This window comes from Lolium perenne, chromosome 7 (assembly GCF_019359855.2).
Source record: "Lolium perenne isolate Kyuss_39 chromosome 7, Kyuss_2.0, whole genome shotgun sequence".
NCBI classification, from domain to species: Eukaryota; Viridiplantae; Streptophyta; class Magnoliopsida; order Poales; family Poaceae; genus Lolium; species Lolium perenne.
The window spans coordinates 322,365,589-322,377,862 of record NC_067250.2 but is presented as its reverse complement, the minus strand read 5'-3'; the positions used below and the strand labels follow the sequence as shown (position 1 = coordinate 322,377,862).

Below are 12,274 nucleotides of genomic sequence, written 5' to 3'. Positions count from 1 at the left end.
AGACTAGCGCATAGTAGTAAACGGATGCCAATACTACAAAATTAATTCAAAATACTACTCAGACTAAGTTCATGATAATTAGTTCATGTTTTAATCTAATTACTAATGAACTCCCACTTAATACAACATCCCTCATAGTTGTTAAGTGGTACACGATCCACATCCACTACACCAAAACCGATCATCACGTGAGATGATGTAGCTTCAATGGTGAACATCAACATGTTGATCATATCATCCATATGACTCGTGTTCAACCTTTCGGTTTCCGTTGTCCCGAGGCCATGTCTGTACATGCTAGGCTCGTCAAGCAAACCCAAGTATTCCGCGTGTGCAACATGGCTTACACCCGTTGTATGTGAACGTTGAGTCTATCACATCCGATCATCACGAGATGCTTCGAAACGACGAACTGTACAACGGTGCATATGAGGGGAGAACACTTTATTATCTTGATATTAATGTGAGGGATCATCTTATAATGATATTGTCGCGATCTAAGCAAAATAAGATGCATAAAGGATTAACATCACATGCAATTCATATGTGATATGATATGGCCCTTTTGTCTTTGCGTCTTTGATCTTCATCTCCAAAGCACGGACATGATCTCCATCATCAACGGGCATGATCTCCATCATCGTCGGCGTAGCGTCAAGGTCCATGGCGCCGTCTTCATGGTTGTTCACCTCATGTAGCAACTATTACAACTACTTTGAAATACTACTCAACATGAAAATTAAAGACAACCATAAGGCTCCTGCCGGTTGCCACAATACAATAATGATCATCTCATACATATTCATCATCACATTATGGCCATATCACATCACCAAACCCTGCAAAAACAAGTTAGACATCTCTAATTTGGTTGCATATTTTACGTGGTTTAGGGTTTTCGAGAGAGATCTAATCTACCTACGAACATGAACCACAACGGTGATACTAATGTTGTCAATAGAAGAGTAAATTGAATCTTCACTATAGTAGGAGAGACAGACACCCGCAAAGCCTCTTATGCAATACAAGTTGCATGTCGAACGAGGAACAAGTCTCATGAACGCGGTCATGTAAAGTTAGTCCGGGCCGCTTCATCCCACTATGCCACAAAGATGCAAAGTACTCAAACTAAAGATAACAAGAGCATCAACGCCCACAAAACCATTGTGTTCTACTCGTGCAACCTTCTATGCATAGACACGGCTCTGATACCACTGTAGGGATTCGTTGCATAGAAAACAAAAATTTTCCTACCGCAAGAATGCAATCCAAGCCAAGATGCAATCTAGAAGACGGGAGCAACGAGGGGATGATCAAGACTAACCCTTGAAGATTTCCAAAGCCTATAAGAGTAGGCTCTTATTGCTGCGGTAGACGATCACTTGCCGCTTGCAAAAAGCGTAGAAGATCTTGATCACAGTGCCACGATCGGGCAGCACCTCCGTACTCGGTCACACGTTCGGTGTTGATGAAAACGACGTCCTTCTCCCCGTTCCAGCGGGCAGCGGAAGTAGTAGATCCTCCTTGGAATCCCGACAGCACGACGGCGTGGTGGCGGTGTTGATGGAGATCTCTGGCGGAGCTTCGCTAAGCATATGCGGGAGAGGTGGTGGAGGAGAGGTAGCTAGGGTTTGGGGAGAGGGGGCTTGGGCACCGGCCCTCAAAGGGTGCGGCCAAGGCTAAGCCAAGAGTGGCCGGCCACCCTCCCCTTGCCCCTCATTATATAGGTGGAAGCCCCAAGAGTTGTGGTCCAAGTCTTCGAATAAGACCCCAACACCAAAACTTCCCAAAGGTGGGAAACCTACTCAAGGGGGGAGTCCTACCCAAGGTGGGACTCCCACCTTTCCTTGAGGTGGGGCTGGCCGGCCACCAAGGTGGAGCCCACCTGGGACTCCTCCCCCTTAGGGTTTGGCCGGCCATGCTAGTGGAGTCCCTCCGGGACTCCACCTTCCATAGTGTCGTTCTTCCGGACTTTTCTAGAACCTTCTAGAACCTGCCATAAATGCACCGGATCATTTCCAAACTTGGAATATGACTTCCTATATATGAATCTTATTCTCCGGACCATTCCGGACCTCCTCGTGATATCCTGGATCCCATCCGAGACTCCGAACAAAACTTCGAACTCCATTCCATATTCCATATCTACTTAAACGACATCAAACCTTAAGTGTGTCACCCTACGGTTCGTGAACTATGTAGACATGGTTGAGACTTCTCTCCGACCAATAACCAATAGCGGGATCTGGAGATCCATAATGGTTCCCACATATTCAACGATGACTTAGTGATCGAATGAACCATTCACATACGATACCAATTCCCTTTGTCACGCGATATTTTACTTGTCCGAGGTTTGATCATCGGTATCTCTATACCTCGTTCAACCTCGTCTCATGACAAGTACTCTTTACTCGTACCGTGGTATGTGGTCTCTTATGAACCATTCATATGCTTGCAAGCTATTAGACGACATTCCACCGAGAGGGCCCAGAGTATATCTAACCGTCATCGGGATGGACAAATCCCACTGTTGATCCATATGCCTCAACTCATACTTTCCGGATACTTAATCCCACCTTTATAACCACCCATTTACGCAGTGGCGTTTGATGTAATCAAAGTACCTTTACGGTATAAATGATTTATATGATCTCATGGTCATAAGGACTAGGTAACTATGTATCGAAAGCTTATAGCAAATAACTTAATGACGTGATCTTATGCTACGCTTAATTGGGTGTGTCCATTATATCATTTACATAATGACACAACCTTGTTATTAATAACATCCAATGTTCATGATCATGAAACGATGATCATCTATTAATCAACAAGCTAGTTATACAAGAGGCTTACTAGGGACTCCTTGTTGTTCACATAACACACATGTATCAATGTTTCGGTTAATACAATTATAGCATGGTATGTAAACATTATCATAAACTCAAAGATATTATAATAACCATTTTATTATTGCCTCTTGGGCATATCTCCAACAGATAATGGCTAAGGTGAACTTTAATAGTAACTAGTTGATACCCCGCGCGTTGCTGCGAAAATTGTAACTGAATTTTTGTACCAATCGAATTTGAATAGTTTTTTGAACTACAAATTTCAGCTACAAATTTTCTCACCAGTCTATGACATATATTAACAAAGAACACATCGTTATGCTCTCCCTTGGGCAGATAATCGAATAGCATTGTTAATCTATGTTTAGATTTTCACCGGAGTAAAGGGTTTGCCTCGAAATTAATTTAAGTTATAGGAATATATCTGTCGAAATCTAGACGATTACGTGTTCTAAAATGAAAGCAGATTGAAGTAGGTATTGTACATTAATAGTTACCTAAGAAAAATAGTGAATACCGACCACCAATAAATTTGTATTTCGAGAAAAATGATGCAACATGGGTTTCCTCCATACAGTAATACAGTTCACCAAACTCTCTCGTGAGCCTCTAAAGACTGAATCTTAGTTTGTTTTCGTTACTTGATAGAAAATCTCAACACTCCACTTGCAGATACTTCCGGTGCCAAAACCTGCAAAAATCATTCTGAAAATACAAGCTAGTAAAGCTACAAAAATATACGCATGTGGGCAAAGCGACTTACATTGTATTCATATATTCCTAAATATAAGAAGTTCTGGCAAGTTAATTTGGTTTGCCAAAATACTTTATATTTAGGAACGGAGAGTACTAAATATAAACATGCAATCTTGCATAGATGGTGGAAGCCGGCTATTCATCTTTTTTAGAAGGAAGTGTATGCATGTGTCCTAACATGCCGATTAGCTTTATCACTTGGGAGATTGACCCTATAGCTGCCAACGACGCACAAAATGTGAGCGTTTTCAAATGTTATGAATAAAATATATAAAAAAATCTGCATGAAAACAGAAAACATGGATGAAAATAAAGCAAACAATCTTAATCTGGAGTACTCTTTGATTAGTACACTAAATTCAAAGGCAGGTGGATCGCGAGTAACCAAAATAAATAAAAAAGCTGCGGAAAACACAGATGGAACTAAAGAAAACGATTGTAACCAGGAGTACTCTTTAATTAGTACACTCAATTCAAAGGCAGATGGATCGTGAGTAGAAGGAAAATTGCTGAAAACCTTGTGTAAATCTGCAATGGAGAAATAACAACCGGGAAGGATAGAATAGATTGTATGGGTGATCTATCCTAGATATCTGGATCATCCATGTAAATAGTGAATGGCACGAGGCTGTGACACAACAGATCGGATAGAAGAGATATCAGCCGGCCATGTCAGGAGAGGGACCTTGCGAGGAATTGGAAGGAAGAAGGCATCGCGCTGGGAGCAGAGAAGATAAAAGGTTGGAGCTGCTCTTCAAATGTTGATGGGTCCTGAAGTAATAGAAGAGGAGACGAAGATTCTAGCAGTGGGTGGAAGCAAGGTGGAAGAATTAAGGGTGAGAAAGCATATGGGAGACACAAGGTCGCTTCAAGCCGTCAATTCGGTGTAGTGAGGAAATATGTCAGTAGGGATGTTGTATGTGTAAATTAATGACCATAGATTGGAAATCTGACAGACAAAAATAATTGGAGTGATGTGGCTGCACCAGGTTTGAGCTTGCAAATATTAAATGCATTTTAGTGGGGATGAAATTTATAGATATTATAGATTACCTTTCGTCTTATTAAATACTTCAGTGTTTTGACTTTGTAAAACTTACTCAGTTTTTGTACTCAATACTAACATAATGTAGGCATTTCTATTTCTGGGCCCTCGGGTTCTTAGTTGTGCTCAGTTTTTCCCAGCTCCTTAGTTTTTCCTCAGTTTTTCCTAAATCCTTGTTTGAAACCCGTAGAAGGAGCTCAGACGGCAGGATTCCCGTTTAGTTGACCGTTCCGTGCTGACGTGTGGGGCCGCGTCGTGTGGGCCCGCGTCGCGTGGGGCTGGTAGAAAGGGACCGCGAGGGACAGGACGAGATAGCGTTTGGTTGCACGTGAGCAGGAGCTGGGTTTTGTCTCTCTCAGTCCAAATTGACATTTTCCCTTTTAAGAGTACCTTTTCCGCCTTCTTCTCTCTGTCTTTTTTCACCTAATTAATATCAAATCTACAGAAGCTTGCATTTCTGTCTTTCTTCAATTAATTGTGCCTTTTGGCCCTCGTTGTTTGCCCAATATGGCAGCAAATCTAGTACTCCATCTGGTCCATATATATGTAGTTAAATCTAGAAGCAAATCTACAGGGAATGTACGATAAATTCACACAGTCATATAGTAGAATAGGGATAGATAATAGGGATCCCAGCCTAAATAATAAGTTGCATACAGCTGCATACAGCAGCCAAACATAGTAACAGGTTCGAGGTTCTTCACAACACCATCATACTAACAACATAACAACAAGGGATCCCTAACTAACAACAAAATATGAGGCAGCAGTAGCACACGTCCAGGACTCCGCCTACCCCATCTGCCTCTGCCTCCACTTGTTGCTCCACTTGGGAGCCTTGGGCTTGAGCGGAGGCATGCGCCCGCCGGAGATCTCCACCCGCTGGAAGTTGCGGCGGTGCATGCCGAGCGCCTTGTGCTTGGCGCGGAAGGAGTGGGGGTTCACCGTCGTGCCGACCTTGGGGAAGGTGTTGTCGATGTTCTCGGCATGCGTGAGGACGCAGTTGAAGTCAGTGCCGTCGAGCCTCCTAGTGTAGAAGGGGCACCTGTAGACACCCTTGGAAAAGTAGGAGACGTACTGGCCGACCTGCAGCCTCCGCAGCACCTGGCGAGTCTTGATGTCATGGTGCTCGATGTCGCTGCCGACGTCCCTGCCAGACAGCTGATCCATATCAAACGGGGACTATTAGTGAATGAGTTGCAACGATGACTAACGTGCATGATAACAAAGTTAGGAAAAACAGAGGCAGCCTCAGTTAGAGTGGACACGATTATATGTCTACATGGACGGTGTTAGCGAACCAAAGCTCATGCACAACAGATTTGTACACAGCAATGGTTCGCTGAATCCTCCCTGTAAAAATTTGTGCCCACTGATTCATCATAGGCAAAGAAACAGATTCCAGATCTGAACTTGAACACATTCCAAATTATTTGCAAAATTAAACGGTTGATATCTTTTGATTCGTGCATAAAATAACTGATTGAGATCCCATGATTACTTCCATAAATTAACTGATTGAGATCCCATTATTACTTGCATAAATTAACCGAACGGCCGAACCCCAAATCATAAACGAAATCAAGAAGGGTTCAAAAAAAACTGGAATAAAATTGGCGCAAATATTAGCCCAATACTCATCCATCTACAGATCCATCTACACCAGCAAAAATAGGATTCAAAAAGGAATGAGGAACAAAAAAGAAAGCAAACCGTAGTTACCTCGCTCCATGCGTCCTCCATGGAGGTGTCGTAGGGGTTCGGGGGCGGGATGTACGGCACCTCCTCGTAGGGGTCATATCCCGGCGGGATCTGACCGCCACCGGCGGCAGCAGCCTCCGATGCACCGGTGGAGGAGGCGGCGACGTCCGTTGAGGGGACGGCGACGACATCCGTTAAGGGGACGGCGTCGAAGAGGGAGGTATCGCGCTTGGAGCCGACGGCGTCGTGGATGATGGGATTGGCATTCTCCTTGTCCATCTCGCTGGCAGAGGTGAGGGAGAGGGAGAGGTTTTTTTGCTTTGGAGAAGATGATAAGACGTGAGAGAGGCGGCGTTGCGTGGGCGAGTGAGAGTGACAGAGATAGTGGGAGGAGGTGTCTATAAAGGCGAGGGATGGTTAATGCGACCCGCGTCATACGCGTCCACCGTTGCACGTTTGCACGTTTTGGACTTCTGCAACGCGACACGCGTCCACGATTGCACGTCTTCGACTGTTCGACATCTGCACGGCGACCCGTGTCTACGCGTCAACAATTGCATGTCTTCCATTTCTGCACCGCAACACGCGTCCTCGAGTCTAACCCTGAAAATTTAGATATACTCAGGTATACCCTTGAGTATTATACTAGCATTTTTTGTGTGCTCAGTTTCCCCTTGAGTGCTAATACTGGCTAGTGCAATATGCTCCGTTTTACCCTCAAGTGGCTGGTCAACAGAGAATCAACAAATGGAATTAACTAGTTAAATGAGTCATTTAATGTGCAAAAAAATTCAAAAAATAGTGGCACTTACTCATGGAGTCTTTACCACAAATTACCACTTCTCAAATCATAGAAAAGTTATATATAAATCAAGTTTTATCACAAATTGCCACTTCTCAAATCACCTAGTAGATATGAAGGTGCATGGTTTTCCACCCTTTCCAAAACAGCTTTCCCCAAAACATACTTTATCTAAATGAGGCCACAATTCTCACACTCATGTATATTTGTATTGCAAATAGTTTGAGGTTGGCCAAGATGGGTTTCATTGTACAAAACATGCATTTTCCATTTTTTAAATCTCATATTTGAATCCCTTAGTCTGTTTATTACTCAGGTGCCCTTGGTTTCTTGATACTACTCACTTTTGCCCTCTCCCTCCACAAATTCCCGCAGACGTGCAAGATTGCCCTGATTGGTCTAGCCCATGTCACGCGGATCATGCCCACCGACCGTTGATCGTATGATCTAATGGGCAGGATAACCCCTCTCTCTCTTTCGGCGGTTAGCTTCCACTCTCTAAGTATGCTAAAAGGCGGTTTTCTGTATTATTTTTCACGCGCTAAAAATTATAAACTCTTTTAGGCATTACTTTTCACGCACAAAATGATAAACCATCACCGATTTGTTGTAGCCATTAATTTTCACGCAAAAAATGATAAACCATCACCGATTTGTTGTATCCATTACTTTTCATGCAAAAAATGATAAACCATCACCGATTTCTTATAGCCATTAGTATTCACGGTAAAAATGATAAACGAGAAGGGTTCACCATCTACTTATGTTAACTTTCGAGGTTTTGACATAAAAATCAAATGGGTATTATAAAGGGAAATAAAAGTTCAAAAAAATATAAAAACGAAACAATCTACCTATCTTTGTATATAAGATCGTTTGTATGATTTCTGAGGTCATTTAGAGAAGGTAGAAAAAATTCCTTTTGAGAAGGTCGAAACAACCTAATTTGTGACAAAAGCTGGTTTCAGTGAGACCTAACCAAATTTGGCATACATGATGCCATACCTATAACAACAAGAAATATCTAAAAGGGAAAGTTTCACAAAATTTAAAATTTAGGGCGAAAATGATGCCATACATGATGCTATTTTTGGTGGTTTTGACCTGAAAATCAATTGGGTATTATAAAGGGAAATAAAAAGTTCGAAAAATGTAAAAACGAAACAATCTACCTATATTTAGAAGATCAGCTGTATGAAATTTGAGGTCATTTAGAGAAGATAGAAAAAATCACCTTGTTAGAAAAGCTGGTTTCAGTGAGACGAATAAGAATGCGTTTAAGCAAAGTAATTTTTCGAAAATCTCCAAATGACCCCAAATTTGCCATACATGATGCCATACGTGTAACAACAAGGAACCCTATCTAAAAATTGTCAAAAAAGTTTGCCCAACCGTATAGCTCTATCAAAAAGAACCTCAACATGGCGCTAGTATAATTTTTAGTTATAAACTTTCCTTACCTAACCTTTAACACGAAACTTGTTTCAAATTCATTTTGGCGTACAAGAAACAAATCCCACCTTGATTCGAGCACCACAGCCTCCAAACGATGACGATGTCGATATCGGCAGGGTCAGAACGGCTATGCTCGCCGCCACTGCTAGTTCATCGTCGGGATGCACCCTCAATCCCGTCCCCTCATTCGATCACTGACACCAGAGATACCGCCGAGGCCAATGCCGAACGTACATGCTGATGCCAATGACGAACATGCATGCACGCCGCTGTGGGCACGGCCACGCCGCCCCGCTATGCTGGACGCCACAGACCACCACGAGGTCTTTCCCTTCGCCACCACACTCTTCTAGCATCCATCTATACAAACCAGAAAGGAGAGACACTAGTTTTCTCTACATTGCTCGCCTTCGTGTCGGACACGGTCAGTCAAAGTTTTGAGGTAGTCGTCGATGTCGTCGACCATTTCTTCTCTTCTTTGCATGGTTAAACGCGTCTAGTTCATATCTATCTAATGCGTCTGGTCTCACCTCATGCAGTTCTTTGTGGACGTCGATCTCATCTCGACACCCCGCAGGCCACCTCCGTGCCATCGCTGTAGAGCTCCGTTTAAAAATCTAATCCTACCAGTGTATTGCCCCTTGTATCAGCGTCATGGCCCCACTTGTCATTCGATATACCGAAACCCCACTCGTGCGCGTTTTGATACAGCGATGCTTACGGTCAAACAAAGATGGATGGTCTGACGTGTCTTTGCGGGCTCTACGTGGCCCCACTAGTCAGAAGATAACGGTCAACCGTCGGGCAACCGGCCATTACAACACCTGTGATGGTTTCAGACAAGATCTTGGGGAAAACTGAGGAAAACTAAGGAGCTGGGAAAAACTGAGCACAACTAAGGATCCGAGGGCACGAAAATAGAAAGTCCCATAATGTAATATAGCACATACCTCAGGTTTCTTTAATACTGAACAACACCCGGTCCGTATTAAAGAAACTTTATTCTTTAATAATGAATATTTTCAGAAACTTTATTTTGCAATTTGAAGAGTACAAAACGCATGAAACAATAAGTTGCGTAACTAGTATGTTTGCGTTAAAATCATTCATTGTGGAATGATTGTGTACTGACCAAATAAAGGTCCTCAAGATTGAGGAATATACCTAATTTATATTGTATGCAAATTAAGTAAAGTCGTAGATAAGTTGAAATCTATGGTCTTTATTAAAAACTTACGATGTGAATAGCTTGCATAAAAAGTAGACTATTATAATTGCAGATAGTGAGGTTTGAATTTATAAGAAATATACACATACAACTCCATTTATGTGACAGATCCTTTTTGTGGATGATATATGTGAGAGTTGTGTCTCGGCTGTGAGCTTCTCCATTCCTGTTAGATATATATAGAGTTCCATGATGTAGCTGTCAGTTTATCTTTGTCATCATAGAACTGCTAATACACATAATGTCCTAATTACGCTGCTAAAACTAGACTTTTGAGGACATCTAGACTCTGGCCCAATCTGACAATTGACTTTTCTGATCTTCTCTTTCGATTTATATATGCACAACACTTCAGTCAAGTTCTTGCTTTAACCTTGTCAAAAACATATGTATTGTCTTGTCAGGCGAAATAGTGTTGAGTGTTAGTTTGAACATTTGTGTTGCCGCGCGTTACAAAGTTGCCCTTCACCTGCAGATGTTGACGAGTGTATTAATATAGAAAATTGTAATGGGACCTGCCACAATACCAATGGAGGCTTCGAATGCATCCATACCAAACGAAAAGCTCCCATTAATACAGGTACGCTACCTTAAATTTATTCTATGGTTTATTTAAACAACAAAATCTTATGTGGCATATGGCTGTTCATAGGTACCATTGGAAAGATTGCTGGCTCGGGATTATTGCTACTTGCTGTTTTGAATGGGCTATTCTTCTTCTATAGATGGAAACGAGATATCAAAAAACAACAACGGAAGATGTATTTCCGAAAAAACCATGGCCTTCTATTGGAACAACTCATATTATCAGATGAAAATGCAAGGGACAAGACAATGATTTTCTCCTTGGTAGAGTTTGAGAAGGCAACAAACAACTTTGAAGAAACTCGTATTGTAGGACGTGGAGGACACGGGATGGTATACATAGGCATCTTATCTGACCAGCGTGTGGTGACTATCAAAAAGGCAAAACTTGTTGAGGAAACTGAGATCAGTGAGTTTATTAATGAGGTTGTAATCCTCTCCCAGATAAATCATCGACATATTGTGAAGCTGTACGGATGTTGTCTTGAAACAGAGGTGCCGCTCTTAGTATCTGATTTCATCCCTAATGGCTCTTTATTTGAGGTTTTGCATGCTGAGTCGGTTACTCCACTGCCTTTATCTTGGGATGATTGTTTGAGGATTGCTCTAGAAGCTGCGGGAGCTCTATGTTATCTACATACATCTGCTTCCATATCGGTTTTTCATCGCGATGTGAAGTCATCTAATATATTGTTAGATGGAAATTACACTGCTAAGGTTTCAGATTTCGGTGCCTCGAGAGCCGTTCCTATTCACCAAACTCATGTGACTACAAATATACAAGGAACATATGGATACTTGGATCCAGAGTATTATCAAACTGGGAAACTGAACGAGAAAAGTGATGTGTATAGTTTTGGAGTGGTACTCGTAGAGTTGCTTACCAGAAAGAAGCCTATTCTAACAACAACCGGTGCAGATGGAGAATCTCATCAAAACCTGTCCATCTACTTCATTTCGGAGATAAAAATGAGGCCAGTGAGAGAGGTGGTGGCTCCTCAAGTTCTGGAAGAAGCAAATGAGGATGAAATTAATACCGTTGCCTCTCTTGCCGAGATGTGTTTGCGTCTCAAGGACGAAGAAAGGCCTACAATGAAGCAAGTGGAGAGTACATTACATTCTCTGCGAACAAAAAGGTTAACCTCCAGTCAGTCATCTGTCAGTGGTTATCAACCTTTGGCCACTCATACGGTCGACAAAGGTCATTCAGGATCATCTAGTGGTTTCACCATTCTGGAGTGACAGTTTGAGTGCTTCACAAATATTTCTCGGCTTGTTAGATATAACTTTGTAATTTTCTTGTCTCCATCAAAGAGAGTTTGAAATAGTTGTTTCCGCAGCGAACTTTCTGAACAGTTCAATATATGTGTATGGGAGTTGAAGAATTGTTTATTTGGCCAAATCCATGTACCCCAGTGAAGAGTTTTAAGATTGTTTCCCTGTTTTTGTTTTTTGTCACAGTATATTTTTCTTGCAAGAGCTTGTATAGATAAAAAGGACGTACCCAGTGCTCAGAGCTCCCGCACTGTGCGGGGTCTGGGGAAGGTGTTAGCGGCAAGCCTTACCCTCACGTAGTGCAAAAGCTTGTATAGATAATTCGCTAAATTCATAAGTAGTTTTTAATAACTTCTTGAATGTGGGCATTTAACAAGTAGCACTAAGAAACATCACAGAGCTGTAGTTTCAGTGGCGACGCTGGCTAAAAATTGCGGACCTTGAAACGGTGGTTTGGTACAAGTGCAATCAGTATTATGACAAAGAGATTTACCAAATTAACAAAGTAAGGTGCAGGGTGGAACGAAACTATACCGCTTCATACCCTTGACGACAATGATGGTGGGAAGTTA

General features: G+C 42.1%; 1 protein-coding gene across 1 annotated transcript; it reads left to right on the top strand.

Moving 5' to 3' along the window:
* Positions 1–10,713: 10,713 nt before the first annotated feature.
* LOC139834146 (wall-associated receptor kinase 17-like) lies at positions 10,714–11,790 on the top strand. Its single transcript, XM_071824544.1, has one exon. The coding sequence runs from the start codon at positions 10,758–10,760 to the stop codon at positions 11,667–11,669; it is 912 nt and encodes a 303-aa protein (XP_071680645.1). The 5' UTR covers positions 10,714–10,757; the 3' UTR covers positions 11,670–11,790.
* Positions 11,791–12,274: the final 484 nt, after the last annotated feature.